Raw genomic sequence first — 26,564 nt, 5'->3', positions numbered from 1 at the left:
CATATATATATATATATATATATATGACAACAACACTCATCACTCACAACAGTGACAAAACAATTACATTGACAATCATGTTACGTTATTTTCAAAATGTTTCCTTTTCTTTTTCATTGCTTCTTTAACACACAACTTCTCCGCTGCGAAGCGCGGGTATTTTGCTAGTGTTTAATATTTCACAATATCTCAATATTGTACTTGTAGCTGAAGAAATCGAAAAAATCAGTGCTACCGACCAAGCACCGTCCACAAATAAAAAATGACAAAAATAATTAATTAGACCACATAGTAAAGTCACATTTCCAAAACTGGCCACTGCGTTAGTTTCATTTTATAAAAGCTTTAACTATAATGACAGCTTTAAATATGTGCACCTTGCTTTAATTAAACTGGATTAGGCTAAATGATGAACTCTGTTTAATTGCATCCAGCTTGGTACTCAGTCATGCCAAGCCATTGTCCACCCCGCTATATCCTAACACAGGGTCACGGGGATCTGCTGGAGCCAATCCCAGCCAGCACAGGGCGCAAGACAGGAACAAACCCCGGGCAGGGTGCCAGCCCACCACAGGGCACACACACTACGGACAATTTAGGATCGCCAATGCACCTTACTGGTCTCCTTACTGAGAGGCAGCAGGGCTAGCTTGGCACTTCATCCTTTTATTAAGAGTTTATACTTCATAGTTTTAGCTTTGCTTTCAAATCATGTACTGTCAGTCAAGGAAGTTGCCATGAAGTAATATTTCTTGAAGAATTGCAAGTTATATGTAACAATGTTGGCAATTTCATATCCCTTTAGGCTCTGATACTAGATAATAAAATCAAACCAGGCACAATTGTATTAGATCATACTCCTCATTCATACCTGAACTTAGTAACTTTTTATGTGAACTGTTTATAAACTGTAATAAAGTTTTCTTCCATCAATGATGTTAATAATTAATAGACACATTCAGCAAAAGTATTTTGTCCCTTATTAGCTCTGGAAAATTATGCAAACTGTAATAGATCCAATACATCATCACATTCATAATATAGACCCAATTATTGCTCATGGTGCCAACATTCAAAATGCAATAATCTTTTCTCTTAATTAGAGAGTGTCACATCATTTAATTACAGTTGAGAAGCTCTACACCAAATCTTGATTGTAGAAGTACATAAAAATTGGTTAATATTGCCAAGTTAATATTGTCAAGAAAAGCTTACAAACAGCTAACTTAAACTCACCTCTGAAACAGGCTTGAGATATATTAGCTAGAAGTGAACTAAATGTGGCAGGTCTACCTTGACACTTAACAGTTAAACAACACAGATGGCAAGCCTTGGAACATCCCAGCCAAACTCCATAAGGCCAAAGCACTGGATTCGGACATCAAAGCACACTTCATTTCTAAGCAGTGACCTCCATCTACACAATTTCCTTGTGGCTAAGTCTTTAGGCAGCAGCGAGTAATTTAACATTCCTAGCAATGCAAATTCATTCAAGCCTACTGAGCTTTTACCTGTTAATCATTGAAACTTTGCTCTGGCAAACACATTTACACCATTTTGGGACTACGTAATTTGTAAATCATTAAAAAAAAAAAGCCTTGTGCCAAAAAGAAAACAAGTTTTTTTTTATACATATGAAATTAAACCCAAGTCAATCTGTGTGCCTGAAAAGATTCATAAAACTACCTATTCTCAGACAAACCTGTCCCTGAGTTGATCCACAACGTCAAAAAAGTGTAAGAGAAATATCTGTATTAACAATAACAAGACAAAACACATATTTAGCTAGCAACACCATCTTTTCAAATGACTTTGCTAATTTAAACATGTTTTTGAGAGCCATTTATGATACTAGAGCATGATTATGTGGGCCTTTTGGGCAACTTTGCATTGTCCCACAGCTGCAGTATTTCTGCTGGGCATCCCACTTTACTTCTGTCCTTCTCCCTCTGTCTCTCAAGCATTCCATATAAAAGAGGAGCCTGCCAACCTCAGGACATGACATCTTCATTTAACTCCTCAAACTCCTTCAGCATTCGTCAATTATTATAATGACTGTTGATCTTTTGATCTTTGACCAGCTTCTCCATCTGAAACTGAACAAAGAACTAGAAAAAAGTGTTTAAACACAGAACACACTGATGTATGATTACTACACCTGAAAAATGAACATTTAAAAATAACAATATTAAAAAAATGATAGGAAATATATTGATTTTTTAAAAATGTAGTGTGGTAGATTTAACTGTCACAAAGCACTTATTAGGTGATAATTATTCATTCACATTGTGTGTCAAGATAGATAAAGGAAACATTTTTCCATATAAAAGAATATGTATAACCAAATATGCAATGGAGATATCCTATGTTGTATATGTAAATTGTATTTTACACTTCCTCAATAAAGGTTCAAGATTTATAATAAATACTAAATTTTATTGAACAGTTAGTATGATAATAAACATGGCAGGAATAAGGTAGAAAAAAAAACAATAATTCATAGTTTTTATTTGAAAATTGCCCACAAAACTCTGGTTTAATGAACGTACAGTAAAACCTATACAAACTTCATTAAAACATCTGGCTTAGCTGATCTTAGCTTTGTGTATAGTCTTTTGTCCTCCATGGATGTTTTTCTGCAAAGAGCCATGAGCTGAATTCTGGAGGTATGGAAGAAAACAGTTAAAACTTAGTTGAAACGATCCAGACTGGCTTTCGCTCGCTCCATTTCATGTAAGAAATTGTAGAATTGTGGCAATGTTAACTCTAAAAAAAAAAAAATCACAATTAAATATTTTCACTTTGTATCATCCCATAAAGTTTTTCACCACTTTAACTGGTTAAGAACTGGAAAACTTTTAAGTGGCTTTCATAGTGAAGGGACTGCAAAATATGGTATATTAAATGGGAAACAAGTAGTGAACTATTATTTGGCTAAAAAATATACATTTATATGTATTCCCTCTTTAAAATTGAATTTAAAAATACAATTCAAATGGTTTCTAACCACTGGCATAAAACAGCAAATTGTGTGTGTTTAAACCAGAAAAAAATTACATTTTTCGCATCCTATCTGAGCAACAAATAAAACTCAAATAATTTTTTCAGACTATTTATAGGATGTACAAGAGGGCCATCAGGTGAATCACTAGAGTGTGGGTCCTATAGCACAATCAAGAAATGTACTGGAGTGTGGATTCTATACCAGAAACTAGATGTAAAGCCAATGCAATGAAGAAAAAGTAAAAAAAAAAGTGCTAAAGAAACGCATTATAGATAAGGAGAAAGTTATTAAAAGGCAGTTTTGTGGTCGAGGAACAAATGCAAGGAATACTTCAGTTTAGTTTAAAGAAAAAGAGGCAGATAAAAATCTGCAGATCTGGAGAAGGTGGCACTTAATTACTGTAATAATGTTGATGTTATCAGAAGAACTCTTGCTAAAGATGGCAGATGGGGACAGTAATGTGCAGAGTTAATGCTACTGTACGAGACAACATGCTCTGTTTAAATTTGTCAGTGCTTCCGAATGAAACTTTACAAGGTACAAACTTGAACAACTTAAGCATTTTACAAATTGCACATGCCTATGACAGGTACACACATATGTAATAGCAGATCATGACTATACTCCTGCCACTGGCTTTCATTCTCCATTTCCTCAGTCCTTTCCTGAGGGCAGTATTTATCTGGGGATTCAATTTAAAATGGAACCTCCAGCAATTAACACCACTAGGTGGCTCCAGATGTTCTGGGATGCTGAATAATTTCAAAATTACAAAGTTACCTCTCTAAAGTAAATAAAGAGAACACACAAGTAAAGAATACTAACTTTGCTGCAAAGTTAAAGCACATGATACATAATCTGATTACTGATCAAACTGAAAGTAATTTAAAACATTTAGAGGAAAATGGAATGTGTTTCATTTTGATCTGTTTTACTCCTTTGCACTTAAGTTTACTCTTGCGCCCTACTTAGTGCACGCATACAGTGCATCCAGAAAGTATTCACAGCGCATCACTTTTTCCACATTTTGTTATGTTCCGGCCTTATTCCAAAATGGATTAAATTCTTTTTTTTCCTCAGAATTCTACACACAACACCCCATAATGACAACGTGAAAAAAGTTTACTTGAGGTTTTTGCAAATTTATTAAAAAATGAAAAAACTGAGAAATCACATGTACATAAGTATTCACAGCCTTTGCCATGAAGCTCAGAATTGAGCTCAGGTGCATCCTGTTTCCCCTGATCATCCTTGAGATGTTTCTGCAGCTTAATTGGAGTCCACCTGTGGTAAATTCAGTTGATTGGACATGATTTGGAAAGGCACACACCTGTCTATTGAAGGTCCCACAGTTGACAGTTCATGTCAGAGCACAAACCAAGCATGAAGTCAACGCAATTGTCTGTAGACCTCCGAGACAGGACTGTCTCGAGGCACAAATCTGGGGAAGGTTACAGAAAAATTTCTGCTGTTTTGAAGGTCCCAATGAGCACAGTGGCCTCCATCATCCATAAGTGGAAGAAGTTCGAAACCACCAGGACTCTTCCTAGAGCTGGCTGGCCATCTAAACTGAGTGATTGGGGGAGAAGGGCCTTAGTCAGGGAAGTAACCAAGACCCTAATGGTCACTCTGTCAGAGCTCAAGAGGTCCTCTGTGGAGAGAGGAGAACCTTCCAGAAGGACAACCATCTCTGCAGCAATTCACTAATCAGGCCTGTATGGTAGAGTGGCCAGACAGAAGCCACTCCTTAGTAAAAGGCACATGGCAGCCTGCCTGGAGTTTGCCAAAAGGCACCTGAAGAACTCTCAGGCCATGAGAAACAAAATTCTCTGGTCTGATGAGACAAAGATTGAACTCTTTGGTGTGAATGTCAGGCATCACGTTTGAGGAAACCAGGCACCGCCATCACCAGGTCAATACCATCCCTACAGTGAAGCATGGTGGTGGCAGCATCATGCTGTGGGGATGTTTTTCAGTGGCAGGAACTGGGAGACTAGTCAGGATAAAGGGAAAGATGACTGCAGCAATGTACAGAGACATCCTGGATGAAAACCTGCTCCAGAGCACTCTTGACCTCAGACTGGGACGACAGTTCATCTTTCAGCAGGACAACGACGCATAAGCACACAGCCAAGATATCAAAGGAGTGCCTTCAGGAAACTCTGTGAATGTCCTTGAGTGGCCCAGCCAGAGCTCAGACTTGAATCTGATTGAACATCTCTGGAGAGATCTTAAAATGGCTGTGCACCGACACTTCTCATCCAACCTGATGGAGCTTGAGAGGTGCTGCAAAGAGGAATGGGCGAAACTGGCCAACGATAGGTGTGCCAAGCTTGTGGCATCATATTCAAAAAGACTTGAGGCTGTAATTGCTGCCAAAGGTGCATCGACAATGTATTGAGCAAAGGCTGTGAATACTTATGTACACGTGAGGTGCAAAAACCTCAAGTAAACCTTTTTCACGTTGTCATTATGGGGTGTTGTGTGTAGAATTCTGAGGAAAAAAAAGAATTTAATCCATTTTGGAATAAGGCCGGAACATAACAAAATGTGGAAAAAGTGATGCGCTGTGAATATTTTCCGGATGCACTGTATATACAGTAGGTTTACTAAACCCACAAGATCAGTCCATCACAATATTTGTTAAATTTATATTTGATTGATGACTTTATCCAAAGTAACAATTTCACTACTATTAGATCCCAGACAGGTTACAAGAAGCAGTCTTGTGGTTGAAGGTGTAATGCCTTAGCCTTGTTTTGAGTCTTCTGTTTACTCGGTTTTCACAATCTTACCATTTTTCCAGGGCTTCTAAAAAATCTAATTCAGCTTCAATCTTTCCATCCACATCTTTATCTAATTTGCTCAATTCAATTCAGGTTCATTTTCCCAAGAGGGAAATTTGGCTTGTTAGCTAGATTTTACAGAGAGACTAAAACATAACATGAAAACCACTAGAAACAAGATCTCAGCCACCAAACATAACTTTTGTAAAAATAAATAAAATATAGTAGTGAACATAATACTTACAGCATAACATCAAAAAGAATATATTACATATAAAAAGATGGGATACACTGTTTTCTGCAGTACCTACTTATTAAACTCAGATTTGACTGTTGGGACCGTGCTCTATTACTGCTCCATTTTACAAATTGATTTATCTTATTTTTGTTGATAAAATGAACATTCAAACTTGGTTAGTTAAATAGCATATAAATATCTGCTCCACATTAGAACAATCTAGACGAGAACAGCCCATTCAGCCCAACAAAGCTGGGCAGTCCTAGCCACTTAATTCTTCTAAAAAAAATATATCAAGTTGAGTTTTGAAAGTCATTAAAGTCCTACTGTCTACCACACTATTTGGTTGCTATCCAAGTGTCTATGGTTCTCTGTAAAGAAAAACTTCCTAATATTTGTATGAAATGTATACATAACAAGTTTCCAGCTGTGCCCCTGTGTTCCTAATGAAGTCATTTTAAAATAACAGTCTCAATCCACTGTACTAATTCCCTACATAACTTCAAGCACTTCAATCATGTCACCTCTTAATCTTCATTTGCTTAAACTGAAAAGGCTCAGCTCTTTTAATCTTTCCTCATAATCCATCCCCTGTAGCCCTGCAATCAGCCTGGTTGCTCTTCTTTGGACTTCTTCTAGTGCTGCTATGTCCTTTTTGTAGCCTGAAGACCAAAACTGTACACAGTACTCCAGATGAGGCCTCACCAAAAAGCTTCCTGACTTTAAATTGGAAATCTTTATAGAGTTCTTCTGGATAATAATTGACATTATTTAAAATGTTCATCATCTTAAATTTTTAAATATTCCAGAAATATTCTGAAAATGCAAGGAATGGATAGAAATAAAAATAGCACTAACTGGCTGTAGTAAAAAAAGTAGTAAGTCTCTGTGTAACCCAAACATAATGGATGAAAAAAAGGTCAGTTTTCTTGTGGTCAACAGTAAGCACTCCTTCAAAATCCAATTTATTTTTTTATATTTTTAGTCATATGACAAGCAATCTGTTAAATGTTACTTTGCTGCCATTGATGAGTAACATCAGATATCTAATAGATGTAGACAGAACGAAAAGCAATGGAGTCATCAGATTCACTACTAGGGAAGATGTCAGACTAAATTTACTTTACATTTGTGAGATTTAAAACATGGCAGATGAAGAATGTTCATTCACCTTCTGAAACACCCAAAAAAGCAAACTTTTTGAGTGAATGGCAATGTGTACTTTGTGTCAAACGTCTTTAAAGCAGATGTACAGTATTGGCAAAGAGTACAGACTATTTACGCTTCAAATTCTTATGCACATTTACAAACACTGAATAGCTAAGTACCATGGACAGAATGAAGTAATGTGATTTATTCACAACACCTGAACAATATACCATTTAAGTACATTACAGTAACGATTCAAAGGTAAAATGGAAATTATATTTCCTAGGAGCTCACAGATGGCGGATACCAAGATATTGCTAAAACAAATGATGAATGAATGGTAACTGCCTCCAAGCTACAAAATGCCCTCTTGTGTGCTGAAGATATACCAGAATAATAAACATAACTATGTAATGCTTAGCCAGGGGCCATATGAACATCCCTTCCACACTGAATCCACCTTCTCCATAAATATGTATGTACTCAAGAGTGAAACACCAATGTGGCTACGTCACTAACAAATAAATATAAATACAATATATAAATAACAAAGCCATTCTATCTGTAAATGTCAGTGGAGCATTTTTCACCCATTCATATTCACTCTGTAGCAGACAAGGGGACAGCAAGAAATGTACATCAATGACAAAGAATGTTAAGAAATGTTAATGGCAGAAGAATTATCAGTATGTCCTACTACATATGACAACTACAGAAACAATCCGTACAATTAAGCATACGTCTTTTCTTTAATTATAACTACTTAAATTGTGTGTTTGTCACAATTTACAGTATTCTCCAAAGTAGGCAGCCTACACAGCTTCAGGTATCATTGGAGTTCTGCTTTTATCCATCAGCCCATTATTTTAAGGATACTAGACAGTAAAAATAAGCTGACATTATAAAAAACTAAAACAATTAAAAGTACAGTAACAACGGAATACTCAGTATGAGCAATGAGAGCCAAATGCTTTCCTTTTACTATGCTACTATCCAGCTTAGCTTAATTCAAATAGGAACTAACAAGACGCTGGGTAAGGATTTAAAAAAACAGAGAAACATTTAGTAAGAGGAATATTTCGTAATTTTTGTTAAACAGAACATGTAACACAGTAAATTATAATAAAGAGAACATCATAAAATCTGTATGCGTTCACAAAGTACTTTGAAATTTTACAACACAATAAAACTAAATAAATTTATACTTGCAATAATAGATACATTTTACTCTTATAAGTTAAGTCAAATTTAACCAGAATATCTTAAACACCTGAATAGGTTAAAGGCCTTTACAAAACTTTTATCATAAAATAACTTACCCATGTAGACATTTTCTGTTTTGTTTCCCTTTCTTACGACTAGCTTCAGCTGCAAGAAATAAAAAAGTGAAAATGGGTATTTTTCCCCCTTATACTATGAGACAACTAACTGGAACCATCACAAATACAGTACTTCAGATACATTTATGTGATAGTTTAAGGAATGAAAGACTCTTTTTGAAGGTTAGTGATATAGTAGTTATTTGGGAATATGCTGGAAAAGTTTTTGGCAAAATATAACTCAGAACACAGCGACACTGGTAATAGTACTGATATTCTTTATACAAGTTCTATAGAGATTATTTTTTATATTCAAGAATTTGATAGAGTGGTGATTTTAAAATACATTTGCAATTGCCAAATATTTTCCTTCCTGACGCCTTTAAAACTAATAAAAAGAAAAATAAACCAATTGCTTTTTTGGACTTCAAAATAAATATGTACTTTCTGAAATAAATCACTGTTAAGAGCTAAGCATATTTTATTGGTTTGCCTGTTTACAGCATGTTTGTCAACAAACTAACATTGATTAAAAAAAAAACAAGAAAGACTATTTAAGAAAGTCCTCATTAAGAATGGATTTCAAATCCTCTTTTTTTCCAAAATGACTATGACAGGGTTTCTGCTGCCAATATGAACTTCTTCAGACACCAAGCAAGGTCAGAGGAACAACCAACATTTTTACATTTACATACCTGCATCTGTAGTGCCCTAGGTAGTGTTTTTGTTTCTAGTGTCCTCTGGGTATACAATATGTCATCGTGAAAGATGTTATACAGTGCATTCATTTCAAGCTTTCGACCTTGAAAGGGTCATCAACATTTTTATTATATTTGAAAGTACACTCCCATTTTAAGAAGCAGTACAAAGAACCAAAACTGTGTGCTATGGTTCCATTGGTGGCTAGTATTGTTTTCATGAATGGCATGGTCTAACCACCTATTGCTCCCCTCTCATAATTGAACAAGCACCAAAAGCTGCAATTATAACCAGAGAAAAATTTGGAGGTGCCATGTGTGCATTATCTGCTAGCAGTGTCTACAGATTCTACCTTCATTGATTAGAAAGCTTTTACATCATTATTGCATCTACTGTATTATTACAGACTGCTCACTCACATGCAGTAAATTATTTTTAAGTAACATATTACAAGGGGTGGGACAATATCTGAATAAAAAGCCCACAACTATGGTTACTTCAATAGTTTTATACTTTGAAAAATATACTACGGATAGGGCATTGGCCTCAGGTAGTGCTTGGAAACTTAGCTTAACCTTCTTTTCCCTATCCCAACTCATTTAGTCCTTTAAGTGACTCCTGACAATAAGTGTAATAAAAAAATGGAAATGAAAAAATAATGTTTACTTATTATACTTTAAGTGCAAACTTTTCCCATTAAAATGCTATATTTAATGTTTTTTATAGGTCTCTCCATTGTCTTCACAGCATATCACAATGGCCACTGCAGACGATGTGGTAGAGGAAGGGATGGGGTAGGTTGTTGCCCAACATACACAAGCTATGAAGAACAGCTGGAAGTATATGAGCACACAACTGAGTAGCACCACTGTTTGAGTACTGATAAGTATAGTGTCTTATATTAAAGTAAGTAAAGTAAATGTGATGAAATATAATTTTCAAAATCGCTCATAACTAAATGAAAGAAAGTAATGGTGGCGGCAGTGGTAGCGCTGCTGCCTCGCAGTTAGGAGACCCAGGTTCGCTTCCCGGGTCCTCCCTGCGTGGAGTTTGCATGTTCACCCCGTGTCTGCGGGTTTCCTCCGGCGCCCGTTTCCTCCCACAATCCACAGACATGCAAGTTAGGTGGATTGGCGATTCTAAAAATTGGCCCTAGTGTGTGCTTGGTGTGTTTGTGTGTGTCCTGCGGTGGGTTGGCGCCCTGCCCGGGATTGGTTCCTGCCTTGTGCCCTGTGTTGGCTGGGATTGGCTCCAGCAGACCCCCATGACCCTGTGTTCGGGTTCAGCGGGTTGGAAAATGGATGGATGGAAGAAAGTAATGCGCTATGGCAGCATACATCACGGACAGGGGTTAAAAATCGAAGGAGAGATGGAGGGCTAAGGAGCGCTGATTGAACAGCACAGAATAAAACTTTCCTGGAAGTAAAAATAATTGAAGACCCTTATCATGATGGCATTAAATGTTTACATGACTACAAAAAGCGTTTTAACTGTGTACAAAAAGCAAATGTCACACCCCTACATTAAAATCAACAATTATACAGGTTTATACTTAGTGTAATTTAGAAATAAAATACCTCTTGTAACTCTTTGTATTCTCTTCTTTGTCAGTCCTCCAAGTAATTGACTAAATTGCTTGTGTTAGCGCCTTTAGTTGGTATTGTGAGGTAGCAAATCCTGCACACATGCTTGCATGTATCTTGTAGTTTTTCCATCCCCATTTGCTATAAAACCAAGAAATTTCCAGATGCTACCCTGACTGTCATCTTTGTTAATTAAGCGTCATGGTAAAGGTTCCAATGGCACTGAAGTTGCCATCTTATTAACACCTGTGAGTGGGTGGAAACTGCAACTCCAATTATGCTGATTGATAGCATGCTTAACTGTCAAAAGTCAGAGCGGACTGGAAGTGTATTCATAATGTATACTATAGAATCAATATCATAAAAAATTAATATTGCAGTAACTTTAAAAATGTAAAAATACATACTTTTTGGCCAACCCTATATGTATCTATATCTACACATCTATCTATATATTTATATGTGTGTGTATATATATATATATATATATATATATATATATATATATATATATATATATATATATATATATATATATATATAAATACACACACACACACACATATATAACATGTTGCACTCCATTTGATTTGCATGTGTTTGTGTCTTTGTTGATATTGTATTATTGCCACTGTTTTGAGAAGACAAGCAGGCAAGAATTTAATTGTACTATGTACACATAGCAATAAAATGGAATTTACAACAAGTTTAATACACTTTTTAAAGATATTTCTGTTTAAATTTGTTTGAAATTATGACACAAAAAAAATACATTCAAGAGGCATTGTCAAAACAGTCACAATAACATTTAAAATAACAAATGCATAGCAACAATAAAAGACCGGAAAACATTCAATAAAATACACAATGTACAACAAAAGAATAAAGACTTACCTGGAGAAAGATGCTCCCTACTTTTTGAAGCTCACTACTTCCAGCAGTCACTGCAAAATAAGACAAATGTAAATAGGTATCATCAGGTTGAGACAGGACAGTTCTTAAGTGTGAAAACATTATTCACAATGGTAATCACACAGAAATCTGAGATTTAATTACAGTTTGCTATTTAAAATTACAAACTAAATAATTTATTACCACAAATACTAATATTTTCTAAATCAATAGTTCTGTGATTAAAGTAAAACATTATTGTAGTCAAAAGTCCTTAGAGTATGTAAAACTGACATTGTCTCAGTACCACTCCAAAGGGAAATTGTCAGTATAATTATTTATCGGGGTATTTCTTTGTTCCATGAACTCCACTGAAGGAAAGATCACTTTAAGAACTCCAGGAAGAAGGTAGTTACTGCATTTATATACTGGAGGAGTGCAAAATATACCCTGCCGCATTTAGATAGGCACATGGACAAGCAAAGAAAATAATTGCAACAAATCTAATCAAATTAATGTGAAATTAGAAATCAAGTAGGAGAGGAATCTCACATGGGAATTGGTAGAATGTGTAAAAACTGGAAGGAAACCAAATTTTCTGGAGCTAACGCAGCAACCACTGTGTAACTTTGCCACTTTTCCCCATATAAATAATAACTCAAAACTAAATTATCAGCAAAAATCAAACAATATGTACACATGTACCAGACATAGATGGCAATAAACTCCTGTCAAGCAGAATTGTCAAGAGAGTAGAACTTGAGTAGAATACAACAGAAAAGTAAGAAAATAATTTATTTTAAAACCATTCTAAAATCAATCACTAATAATATAAGAAACTGGATGATCAAGGTGGCTAAAAGGCAAGAAAAGGGCAAATGGCAGAACATTGTTCTAACTAAAGTAAGGTCACACACGAACACCAAAAAATTTCCTAGTTTAAACAGATAAAAATGTCAATATATGAAGCAGACTTTTAATTCCTGCAGACGATACTGAAACTGGTAGGAAAGTAAATATTGAAAAAGCAGAAAATAATTTAGGATATAAAAAATGTGGCAGTTTGAAACATGCATATTTATCTGGAAAACACTGCAAATAAAAAAATTGGAGCGACACACTGGAATACTTTTTGATGTTGCCATCTCATAGATCGAGAAGATGGGATTTAAGCTATGTGGAGTTTTCATGTTCTATCCATCACTGCATCAGCTTGGTGGCTTACTTCCAGTTTACATCTACATATGAAATACTTAGGTTAATTTATGACTTTAAAACAACTAACACAAGTGTTAATGATTATGGATTTATATATATATATATATATTAGTGTGCTATGCAAAGGCCTAGTTCTTCTCCAGGGATTGGTTCCTGTCTTTTGCTTGATGTTGGCAAAAGTGTTCTTGACCCCTGCGAGTATAAGTTTGAATGAAGTAGTTTTAGAAAATAGAAATGTAATTAGGTTTACATTTAATTGCTACTGTGTGCATATGTGTTCACCCTGTGATGGACTGTCATCCTGTCCAGGGATCATTCCTCCCTTGCGCCAAATGCTTGCTGTGATAGCCTCCAGCTTACCCAAGTCCCTGCACAGGATAGGCAGATTTAGAAGATGGATGGAAGGAAGGTGGGTGGACAGCAGACACTGAAATAAATTTTGAACTGAAAATGATGAAATATTCTTTATCAGACAAAGTGCACAAAACAAAGCTTTACAAAACTGAGTACATTTTACAAAACTGTTCTATTCAAATCAGGGCACACTATGCATAAAATTAATGAAGCACTTTAATGCATTAGCAGATAGTATTTTGAGAACTACATCTTCTCAGAATTTTATTTGAGGTAGAATTACTAAACTAAAGAACATATTTTTAAAAAACACTACTCTGACGACACATCATCCCTCTAGATTTCCTAATATTCTGAATAATTAGTCCGAATGTAGTGCTTGCCCTAATTCAGCCATCAATGTATCCAGTAAGGTGGAATATTTGAATACTAAAGTTAGAGCTGCTAACTGACACAGTGGCCCCTGAAAAAAAAATGTTTACAAATCCTCCAGCACTAAAACACCTTGAAAGACTCATAGAGAGTGTCTGAACTAAAGAAAAAATGTCAGAGAACTGCGTGTAAATGAATGAAAACTAAACTAACCGTCCACTGTGAAATATTAAAGGTACATATAACTGAATATAACAAAGCAGTCCACCTTGTGAGACTGCCCTGTTCCTTTAAAATTAAAAAAAGATAATGCTGGAAATCCAAAACTTTTATTCTCAACTGTTGATCATCTTCTAAACCTACGTTATTCAACTGAATGCCTCCTGAAATCTTCTAGCAAAACTTGTGAAGCTTTTGCAGCATATTTTTCAACACAAAGTAAACAATACTAGATATAATACATGCCTCCAAAGTTCATTTTGTTAAACCCCAGCATACTCTTTTTAGAAAGTTAAATTCATTCACTTAAATAGGTCTACCTGAGCTCCACAGAATAATTTCAAAACTTGAGCCTTCAACTTGTTGATAGTGTACTTGACACAGTTAACTCATAATTAGATACGGACGTCTTCCCAGATTGTCTAAAGACTGCAGTTCTTAAACAGATTTTCTTCTGCTTTCAACTGCTTCCACCTAGGGGTCACCACAGAAGATCATCAGTCTCTGTCCCTATTTTTTACATCATCATCTGCCACAAAAACTCCCTTCATGTCCTCCCTCACCACATCCATAATCCTCCTTTATGGCCTTGGTTGGTTCTATCTTCTTCATTCTTTTCTCAATGTACCCCTCATCTCTCCTCTGCACGTGCTCAGACCATCTCAATCTAGCCTCTCCCACTGGGTCATCAAACGGTTGTATCTGTGTTGTCCCTCTAATATACTCATTTCTAATCCTGTCTACCATTATCACAAGAGAGAAAATCATAGCATCGTTCCTTCTGCCATACCTCTGTCTTTGATCATTTTAAACCTATTTCTAAACTGCCTTTCCTAAGTATAATTCCAGAAACAGCAGTTTTGCAGCAGGAAAATGATTACATGAACAAACATTCTATCCTTGAGAAGTTTCAGTCAGGTTTTAGAACACTACAGACACTGCATTGGTTAAGTGTATTAAATGACTTCCTGGCTAATGCGGACACGAGTCACATATCTGTTTTTGCTAGACCTGAGAGCAGCATTAGACACCATAGACCACAGTATTTGTATTATTCTTTCTTCTTTCTGGTAGTGTCTTAAGCTGGTTTCAGTCTTCCTTTGCAGACAGAAAAGTCTTTATTAGTTTTGGGTGATTGTACTTTGGAGGTCCATGATATTGAATTCAATGAACCACAAGGATGTATTTGTACCTATTGATTCTTTTCAATCTACATGCTTCCATTAGTCCAGATTATATATATATATATATTACTTGATGACCCTGATGCTCTGGCCTTTCTGATTCAATATTTTATTTGCATATTTCTGAATGGATGAGCAGGACCTTTCTCAAGGTAAAGAAATGAAATAACAAGGGCATTACAAATAAACTTAATCCCTTAGCATTAGATGTCAAGGAGGATGTAAATAATTTAGGTGTAATCATGGACCTTGGCCTAAATGTTAAATCGCACATTATCCTTATTACTAGCACTGCATTTTTCACTTACAGACCACTGTAAAAGTTAGACCTCTTATAATATTGCAAGATGCTGAGAAATTAATTCACACTTTTGTCAACTACATTAGTGTAATGCACTCCTAAACAGCTCTACCTAAGAAAGACACCAATCAGTTGCAATTACTTCAGAATGTAGCTGGAAGAATCTCAAGCAGAAAAAGTAAATCTGAGCACATCTCATTAGTTTTAGCATCATTACACTGGTTACCTGTGTCCTTTCTAATTGACTTTAAAATACCACTAATGGTATATAAGTAAAACAATTTGCTCCTTCCTATATTTTGGAGTACTTGCCTCCCTACATTCAAAGTCATATACTTAGATCGTCTAGTGTATAAGTTGTTTGCTTAGTATTTGAAGAGTTAAACATAAAAGGAGTGGTGACACAGACTTTTATTGTTATGTGCCAAAAATCTGGAATGCTTTAAAGATAAAGATAAAGATGAAGTGAAGATGCACCAAGCTAATACTGTAGACCATTAAAAAAAAAAAAAACTCCTAAAAACTCACTTTTTTAATTTGGCTTTTTGATAGTTACATGTTAGTTGTTTTCATAATAGACTATAAATACATAGAACTTTCATATTCTCCAGGGATAGACAATCATTACTTATCTCTACTTTTCAGGTTGCTCTATGGTGTTTTTTTCTGCCACCACCTGAGAGAGGGATCATGTAGCCACTTTTAATTTTCAAATGAAATTGGGTGTGCCAGAAAAGAATAATCAGAGTGCATCGGTCAACAAAATGTCATGTTTTACTTTTATAGTGTAATGAATAGAAGTATAAATACTATATATGATAACATACAATCACGGGTTTCAAAACATATAAGGCAGCCATAATATTTAATCACTGTTTAGCTAAACAATAAAAAAAAACATACTCAATGACCAAAGTACAAATTAAAAGGCAGAGCATATAAATCCAATTTCTTCAAACAGTGGTTAAGGGTTATATGGAATAGACTCTCTCTTTATAACACCAGGTTATATTATTGAAGCTAAAAATGGAACAGTTTTAAAAATTAGTTGAAGGAGGTATTTTTAGAAATCACTTCTGTTGGGCCCATCAGCAATTTTACAAACTTCTTTTTTCATAATTACTGCTGAACATGATTGAGTTTCATTTATCGTTACCTCCAAATTTCCACTCCATGTCTACAAGCTGGTTGACCATAAGAGTATGTCCTACTGCTAACTTAGACAGTGTACAGGAATGGACCTTCCACTGGAAAAGAAGATTTTGAAAAAACAATTTTAAAACTACTGCAGAACACAAAGAAAAATTACAAATTTATTTTGTGCTACTGCCTTACCTGATTTTCAAAATGACTAGTTTTATCTTCATTTAGACCTTAAGTAAAAAAAATAAAAAGTTAAACGCCCAATTTGAAAAAAAAAACTACACAACTATCAAACTTTTCATTATTTTTAATTATTCACATCAAAAAGTACAGTAGATTAGTAAAGATTTCTTAAAAATTTAAAGCCAGTGAAATAATGGATAACTTTAGGAGATACACAAACTATTCTATTGATAAACAGGAGTCTTTGCTTGTATTGCTGCAATATATATAAAAAGAAAAATTGGATGCAACCAGAGGTATCAACTAGGCAAAATGGAAAAATGTTTTTTAATAATTAGACATTCTCACAATGCTTGCTTTACCATCTATATAAAATTTGGTGATTGTTCAATGAATCACACATGTTAGACAAGTCCTTGAAACTTTCATTTATTGTTACGAAAACTAAAGAGAAAATCAGTAAGTATTGACACAATACATAACATGTAAAATGACTTTTTGTCAGCCTTCATCTAAGATATGTTTTACACAACCAGTTTAATCTGATCTTGTTGTCACTTTTTGCAATATCTAACAGATATGGACTTTTCTTTCTGTATATATTATATTTCTAGCACTGGCTTTGGGATTCATATTTCTTTGCTGACCTAACTTTTGATGTGATTCTGATTCTTAGTATGTGCCTTTCGTTAGAGCATTGAAACAGGCCAACTAGAGGTAAAGTTTTTTCTTTTTATCTTAACTTTTAATTAAAACTTGCAAAGGTTGCTTTGTGCAGGCAAAACTAGATGGCCATTGCAAAGCAAAAAAAAAAAAAAGTTTTGCAGACAAATATCTGTTGGCATGGCAGAAAGGAATAAGTGATTATTTCTACATTACCAAACAAAAATGAAATTCCAGAAGGAGATGATATACACACTATTATTATTATTATTATTGTGTCAACAAATGTCTATGCTGGTCAGAGATATTTATGCTGCATTATTAGCATAAACATATTATCTAAAATGTATTTAGTTTATGAATGTTGAGTTGATTCAGAATGATACTTATGTAGTTACATGCATCAGTTACAAGTTCCATGTAAACATAACTATGAACATATATAACAAAATAGTCTATAAAGAAAATTTCCAAATTAATTTTAAGTCTTACAAAGTAAATATAATCAAACTACCAGATATCATTTAAGAATTCAAATTAAGACATTAAATTAATGTAGCTTGTCTTCAAAATAGCTTATCTTTACATTTTTAAGAAGATGTTAAACCATACAATGGGGTGACAAAGTTTTCAGATAGGATTTCTACCAAGACACTGTCTATGTGGAGAGTTTTTGTTAGGCAATCCCATTTCCTCCTATAGACATGCTGGTTAGGCTGATGCGCAAATCTAAATTTGCTTTGTATGTATGAGCGCAAGCGTGTGAGAAAGATTACAGTCTGATGTTCCACTTCAAGGCTGGTTCCTGCAATGCTGCCTGGAAATGGATGGATGGATGTTAAGCAGCAACAATACAAGCTTTTTTTTTAAAGCAACATACCAAGTGTAAGCAGATCTGTCTTTACTTGATCAGCTTTCAGACCTCTTTTGAGAGCTCCTGCAAGGTATTCAAAAATGTCATTAATACAGTAAAAATTACATCACTTGTAACTAAAGGCCAGTAATAACAAACAAGAAATTCAAAATCAAGAGTCTGGCTGTTAATCCAAGGGAATGTGATTAGGAAAAAAAAACAATCTAAAAAATTCAACAAACTACTTTTCAGCAGGCAAAATTTATATTGGCTCTTAACATAGTTTTAGTGTTACTTACCACTAAGGACCAGAAGAATGCTTTTGGTTAAATTTTTCAAAGGTCCAGGACTCATCCCATTTTCTGAAGCAAACTCACTTAGTTGCGTTAAACACCTGTCTGTCTGAAAAACAATGTGGAATTCTTTCAAATTTCAAACCACAATTTCATCATATGACTTTACAAAAATATAGAAATATGTTTGTATGTATGAAATGTAAATTAAAACCTTGCAAAATATGGAGAAGTATACAGTGTAAAAGATAGCAGAAAGGTAAATGAACTGGTAAAACATTACAGACATCCATTTATTCAGTTCTCTTTACAATCTTTTCAGCATGGGCAGTTTACTTAGTACAAGTATCAAATCATACAACAGCCACTACTGCAATATTGAATACATTCAATTATAACATCATGACATACTAATTAGGACACTTAAGTCGCCAGTGACCTAAGACACTTTGAATATAAAACTTAAGAGAAGGCATTATCTACACAAACACAAACAGGAGTCTGAGTACTACAAAGAATGATTAGTCAATGAAATATTAGACCATCCAGTATCAGACAGCAATACAGGTGATTAATGCTGGAGGCTGAAGGTATGACCAATGTTATCTGGATACTTTAGGTCCTCTGATATTTGTGGACTAATGTCTCAATAACATACCTGAAAATGAGTACTAATCTGGTGTATCACTTTACAAACATTTGATGATTACTTCAGTAGGTTAATACACTAGTTGTAAAGCAAGGATCTTGTGGTAATAGCCGAAGCAGAATGGAGGTGCTGTTCTATCAGAGTCCGACTTAGTCACTGTATGTAAAGTGTATTTAAAGTGGTCATCTATGTGGTGAGGTTTAAAGATCAGAGCACCAAAGTAATTCTCCCCCGACTAATCTGTTCCTTACTGTCACATCTAACTTGACAACATCTTGTAGTGTCCCTACTCGACAAATTCAAGTGTTCTGGAGGTTGAAGGAGAACCTCTTACTATTAACAAAAGGGTATCTGATGTTTACTGTGTAGTTTACATATTTTAGACTGTCAGCAAATTGGTTAAAAAAAATTATTTTGGAGGCTCTGCAAACTATATGCAGGCATAATTACCTATTTTACATTAAAACAGGTGACTTATTAGTCCAAGCAGTGAACTGAATGTCAGTTGTTTGGAAGGATTTTTCTGAATTAAACATTAGTCATCTTTGCAGAAGAGAAAACTGTAGGTAGATCAAAAATAAAATTCAAAATGTAAATAAAATCTTTACACACTTTTCACTGAGAAAGATTTGCAGCTTGTCTTTTATGAAAATTCTGAAGCACGCCACTGACCTCTTTAGGCTCCGTTAAAAAATGGAAGATAATGTCCGTCAAACACTCGAACTGCTGTAAAATAAAATAAAAAAAAAAAAAGTTAAATAAATTAATGTTTTACAGAGCTGACAAACTATCCTAAGTCATGGGATATTTGCATAAATAAAATATCTCAATGCACCAATCCTGTAAAATCTCTTGAAGTAAGTTACAATAAGCAGGTTTACTTGGGCTTGATTGTGTTATTGGGTTGTACCCCAGTCATGATGCTAATATTTGCTGTCTTGTATTATGTGCACTTGAACTTGCATGTGGGCACAAATTATTTGCACTTCTCAGCCTGTTTGTTTACCCAGAAATATGTCATAGGCTAATATGTAAAACGGTTGTTTAAGTGATCTTAAATGTTTTGTGGGGTTTTTAACCTTAATCTGTACAGCAAACAATGTACCCTGCTCTAACAGCATGCACTCAACTTAACTATTGTTTTTTACGAAGCACGCAGCAATTTACGACTGGGCCAGGAAGCATCATGAATGCAATGAATTCTGTGTGGCTATCACTGCCTGTGTGCTCCTGTTGGCATAAGAGAAAGCCAGTTTAAGTGGCATGTAGCAATTAACGACTGGGTTGTGGAACACAGAGAATACAAAGCATTTAATGTGCGTACTTTAGTTATGATGGGGTTTGACAAACTACTGTATAGTAAAATTAAACAACAATTTAAAGATTAAGTTTACAACGTTCTAATTTAATGATGAAATAAACTACAAGATTAAAGTGGAAATGTCATCTTTATTGACTAAATAAAAAATGAAATTAAAATGGAAATTTCTAGATTATCATGAAATAAACTATGAGATTAAAGTTGAAACTTCATCTTTAATGATGAAACAAACTACGAGATTAAAGTGGAAATTTCAAGATTAAAGTTGAAATTTCGACTTTAATCACAAAATGAACCTTCTTTTTCTTCACTGTGTCCCTATTTTTGTTTCTTCTCAGTGGCCCTAATATACTTCCGTTAGTTTTCAGAGGATGAATTTAAAAAAGCCTTAAGTGCAACATGAGAAATGGTTATGGATTTTCATCCAGATTTTTATGTAAACTGAAGATTGGTGATTGGGTCAAAAATTCACTATCAAATTAAGTTCGGATTCTAATTATACTATGTTGAAAACATTGATAAAAATACGTTTTGGCATGGTGTCTGTATGTGTATACAGTACAGTATGTATTAATGTGTGTGCCTGTGTAAAAATGTAATTACAACTTTAATTGGAAAATAATGCATTTTTTGTGTTATATAAAGCTTCTGGACAACAGCGTCTCAGCAAAGATAGAAGATTTTAGAACAAGCATTTTCTTAAACCATCCATCCTGAACACCAAAACCCAGGTAGAATGATTTCTTCCAAAAAGAATTAACCTATCTTCTTCAAACAAGCTGCATCATGTCTGCCTTGTTACAGCCTTCAGGCCTAATGTTTTGGTCAAGTAATTATATACTTCAAAGTCTGATATTATTTATGTTGTTCTTTTGATTGAATTTCCGTTCATTTCACTCTACAGTTATTTGTGTAAATAAAAAATACTATGTTCATTATAAGTTAATATACTTGAATCTACAGTATGTTATTGTACAGTATAATGAGTTGTATTTAAAATCTTCTGTTCAGTGATTCCCTGCGGTTTCACTAAAGTCTAATTTACACTGAAGTCCTGTACAAACTATTCCACCCCGATTCCTATATAATTTTGTAGCAGCAGTTTTGGCCCACCATTAAATTATCTATTTGTGGGAAACACTAAAAGCTAGACCCACAGACACTTAACAGTTTAGACCTATTTCAAATGTATCTTTTTTTTTTCTAAAATAGTTGGAAAAAGTACTTGCCATGCAGCTTCAGTCTCATGTTACACATCAAAAATTTACTTTAGAAATTCCAATCTGGCTTCCACATTGGTCACAGTACAGAAACCGCACTAACCCAAAATTCTAATATCCTCTGAGGAAGAAACCTCCACTGGTATTATATTGTTACATTTAAACACGGCCTTTGACACCACTGACCACTCTACTCAATTACATAGGCTGGGACATTACATTGGGCTCTCGGGTTAGGTCCTTGCATGATTTAGTTCATATTAATCAAAATGATTTAGCATGTACAGAAAATGCACTGACAGCACTCTGTCAACATATTGAGAAGTTAAATATGGTGCCCAAAATGGCTTAGAAGCCAGACCTTTACTGTTTTCAGTTTATGTGCCTCCATTGTGAACTACCTTCTTAATATAATATTCATTTTTCACTAGTGTGCAGACGATACACATCTATACTTTTGTTTTAGGCTAAATAGAAGTTCACTGATAGAGCTAAAAGAATTAAAAGGATGATAACTACTTGTCTTTGAATACTGAAAGAACAGAAATGTTACTTATTGGGTTTCACTTTTGTAACTTAGTTGTCTAAATTTACTGAATCAGCATGTACTGTATGTCTTGAATGTGTGAATATGTGGTACTTTTTTAAAACACGCATTACAAACTAACTAGTATTTGTTTTTTTCCCCCATCCTAAAACCATAGGAAAATTAAAATGGTTTCTAAATATGGATGACACTGAAATTAATTCCTGCACTTATTTCTAGTAGGAAACTAGACTACTACAATATGTTATTCACTTGCCATTTAAGCCTTTTTATATGTAAATTTAATTCAAAATGCTGCTGAAAGAGTCACTACAAAAAGTAATAAGTATAAGCAAATGCCTCCTGTTCTTAAGTCATTACACTGGCTTTCTGTTAAGTTTAAGGATGATTTCAAAATCATGTATTACATATAAAGTCTTAAATGCCCAAGGCCCTGTTTATCTATCTGGATTTATCATTAATTTACATACCAGAGCGTGAATCTTGGGGTGCTGACCTACTAAAGATTCCAAGAGGGAGGTCATGCTGTTAGCTGCAGGGTCCAAGGCTGTGGAGCAATGTCCCTGTTTTCACAAGAGATGCCCCTTTAGTCTCAAGCTTTAATCCAGGAAGAAGATTCAATACTTTATTAAATACTTAATTATGAATCGTCACTAATCAGCTTGAATTCTTTTGCTCGTCAGTGTCCTGCTTTTGCCACTGCTCTACTGCCAAGCTACTTTCTTTCATATGTACAGTATAACAAGTTCTTAATAGTTTATTTCAAATTTTACTAATCAAACCAACTCCATACTGGTATAAGTGTGTGCGTTTCCTGGATTTGTCCCTGGTTCACATATAATTACAGCATTGCACTCAAGTGTTGCAGGCAGGTATAGGACCCTGCTTCCCACAAACAAGAAATATGTTCAGAAAATGAATGGTACCTGGCAAAGAAAAGTAACCATGAACTCTATGAAAGTCCCCGCACACAAGTGGCACATCTACAGGTGCCGGTCATAAAATTAGAATATCATGACAAAGTTGATTTATTTCAGTAATTCCATTCAAAAAGTGAAACTTGTATATTAGATTCATTCATTACACACAGACTGATGTACAGTATTTCAAATGTTTATTTCTTTTAATTTTGATGATTATAACTGACAACTAATGAAAGTCCCAAATTCAGTACCTCGGAAAATTAGAATATTGTGAAAAGGTTCAATATTGAAGACACCTGGTGCCACACTCTAATCAGCTAATTAACTCAAAACACCTGCAAAAGCCTTTAAATGGTCTCTCAGTCTAGTTCTGTAGGCTACACAATCACGAAGAAGACTGCTGACTTGACAATTGTCCAAAAGACGACCATTGACACCTTGCACAAGAAGGGCAAGACACAAAAGGTCATTGCTAAAGAGGCTGGCTGTTCACAGAGCTCTGTGTCCAAGCACATTAATAGAGAGGCGAAGGGAAGGACAAGATGTGGTAGAAAAAAGTGTACAAGCAATATGGATAACCACACCCTGGAGAGGATTGTGAAACAAAACCCATTCAAAACTGTGGGGGAGATTCACAAAGAGTGGACTGCAGCTGGAGTCAGTGCTTCAAGAACCACCACGCAAAGACGTATGCAAGACATGGGTTTCAGCTGTCGCATTCCTTGTGCCAAGCCACTCTTGAACAAGAGACAGCGTCAGAAGCGTCTCGCCTGGGCAAAACACAAAACTACTGCTGAGTGGTCCAAAGTTATGTTCTCTGATGAAAGTAAATTTTGCATTTCCTTTGGAAATCAAGGTCCCAGAGTCTGGAGGAAGAGAGAGAGGCACAGAATTCACGTTGCTTGAGGTCCAGTGTAAAGTTTCCACAGTCAGTGATGGTTTGGGGTGCCATGTCATCTGCTGGTGTTGGTCCATTGTGTTTTTTGAAGTCCAAGGTCAACGCAGCCGTCTACCAGGAAGTTTTAGAGCACTTCATGCTTCCTGCTGCTGACGAACTTTATGGAGATGCAGATTTCATTTTCCAACAGGACCTGGCACGTGCACAAAGTGCCAAAACTACCAGTACCTGGTTTAAGGACCATGGTATCCCTGTTCTTGATTGGCCGGCAAACTCGCCTGACCTTAACCCCATAGAAAATCTATGGGATATTGTGAAGAGGAAGATGCAATACACCAGACCCAACAATTCAGAAGACCTGAAGGCCACTATCAGAGCAACATGGGCTCTCATAACACCTGAGCAGTGCCACAGACTGATCGACTCCATGCCATGCCGCATTGCTGCAGTAATCCAGGCCAAAGGAGCTCCAACTAAATTTTGAGTGCTGTACATGCTCATACTTTTCACGTTCATACCTTTCAGTTGGCCAACATTTCTAAAAATCCTTTTTTTGCATTGGTCTTAATTGATATTCTAATTTTCCGAGATACCGAATTTGAGACTTTCATTAGTAGTCAGTTATAATCATCAAAATTAAAAGAAATAAACATTTGAAATACATCAGTCTGTGTGTAATGAATGAATCTAATATACAAGTTTCACTTTTTGAATGGAATTACTGAAATAAATCAACTTTGTCATGATATTCCAATTTTATGACCAGCACCTGTACATAAGCCCTTGACAATTTTTTACTTACTGTTTTCAAAGCATAAGTTATTCTCATTTGTCTGACTTGGTTGCTTTCTCTTATGCTTTGTTTCCAAATACAAATAATTAAAAAGGCATACATTACATAACTAAACTAACCTAAGATCAGTTTTAAACAAAAATATTTTCAGTACTGCTTTTAAAAATGTTGTTATTGGCATGAAGAAAATAAAAACTAATTTTGCATATGAAGAATAATGCAGTAAATATACATCTGATAGGCAGTGTAGTAATATGGCTATCTGACTTGGCTAAAAAAAGCTCCAACTGCTACACTACAAGTTCAAATCCGCAACTCAAAAACAATTCAATTAATGTCGTGTCCTAATATTGTAAAAATAATTACTTTGTGTAGCTTGACACTGAAAACAGTATCACCAACATAGCAAATGCATAAACAATGACCAGTTACTTTAAAACACAGATGACGACATAATGAACACTGGTAGTTCTTAATATGACGACAAAAAAATAATCTAGTTATGTCTGTCAGAACTGTTGTGCAGGGTTCAGATTGCGGGGGAAGGGCTTCATATTTGGTTGAGGCGCTTGCCCTTTTGTAAAATATTGTGTGAAAGAAGTGGGGCCTGAAGCTACAAGATGGATGACTTCGTAAGCGACAACCTAGACTGATGACATTACATTTTAGAAGTAAATCAGGTTCCGTTTTAAAGACGTGTTAATATTTTTTGATCTGTTGATCTTCACGCTTAACTGCTTACCTAATGAGAGTGCTAGAAGAAAAATAAAACATAATGTAGTTTAGCTAAGTATCGGGTTCAGTCAAAATGTGGAATGTATTACTAATATAGTATGTGTTGGCATGAATTTTAAAAGTTGCTGGAATGTACTGAAATTTTACATTTTTAAATTTCTTTAAAAAAAAAACCTTTTAAAAAAAACGGGCCCATATTAAAGTTCTCGAAAGTTTCTTACGTATACATTAACACGACCAAGGCAATGCACTTTTGTTATTCACCTCAAGTTTAAAACTAAGGAAGCACGCAAAATAACCTGAACAATCGACCTATTCAATGGCTGTAAATTGCCTTAATTGTATTCCAATCTTAGTTGTTCTAGTCTGTGAATGCTCCGTGTCAGCTCTGTGTTTAGTGTCGTTTCTCTTAGACAAATGTGTCAAACGAACACTGTTCAATGTGTCACATTCACCTCCTGTGCTCTTTTTCATACGTAACATCTCACGATTAACCATGATTACCGTAAAAACGAACAGCGAACTTTGTTTCAGTATACTGCATGCTTATTCCCGTGTATTTTCACTCAAATAGTGAGGATAAAAGCGACAAACACAAAACGTCAGGTGACGAGTGTGCGCAACAGGGTTGGGGTTAGGGACATACTGCATTAACAGATTTACCTGTTGGTTGAACTTATTGAGATTCTGGATGTCAGTACTAATTGAATCGGGTAAGGCCTCTTTAGTAAAATGTAACAGCTGCATTTTACTTTTCTTCTTTATGCAGGAAGGTCTAAAACAACGATCGATCGAGAAACTGGAATTTACTTCCTAGTGGCGTCCCCACGTGACTAAGACACGTCAAGTCGCGCGTTATTTTAATGTTCGCATTCGCACTTTCGCTGCGGGTCTGTGCTGTAGTGTCACTTGCAGACTTGCAAAAGTATATTTGACAATATTGTGATTCTCGAGAGAGTGTCAGTATTTAAAGGATACAAAAGTTATCATGACACGTGAGTAGGACAAAAGAGGAATTGTATCGTG

At 35.1% G+C, this 26,564-nt stretch overlaps 1 protein-coding gene across 1 annotated transcript; it reads right to left on the bottom strand.

Annotated features, from left to right (window-relative positions):
* Positions 1-2,488: 2,488 nt before the first annotated feature.
* Positions 2,489-26,285, bottom strand: commd7 (COMM domain containing 7). The gene is made up of 9 exons (XM_039735274.1): positions 26,202-26,285; positions 19,774-19,827; positions 18,459-18,561; positions 18,187-18,243; positions 16,653-16,690; positions 16,474-16,564; positions 11,673-11,722; positions 8,497-8,545; positions 2,489-2,766 (listed from the first exon to the last, which is right to left on the bottom strand). The coding sequence occupies exons 1-9, from the start codon at positions 26,283-26,285 to the stop codon at positions 2,690-2,692; spliced, it is 603 nt and encodes a 200-aa protein (XP_039591208.1). The 3' UTR covers positions 2,489-2,689.
* Between the last annotated feature and the right edge of the window lie 279 nt (positions 26,286-26,564).

The sequence above is a fragment of the Polypterus senegalus genome, chromosome 14 (assembly GCF_016835505.1).
Source record: "Polypterus senegalus isolate Bchr_013 chromosome 14, ASM1683550v1, whole genome shotgun sequence".
Taxonomy (NCBI): Eukaryota; Metazoa; Chordata; class Cladistia; order Polypteriformes; family Polypteridae; genus Polypterus; species Polypterus senegalus.
Note: the sequence above shows the minus strand (reverse complement) of the source record. Positions and strands in the feature narration are given on the sequence as shown.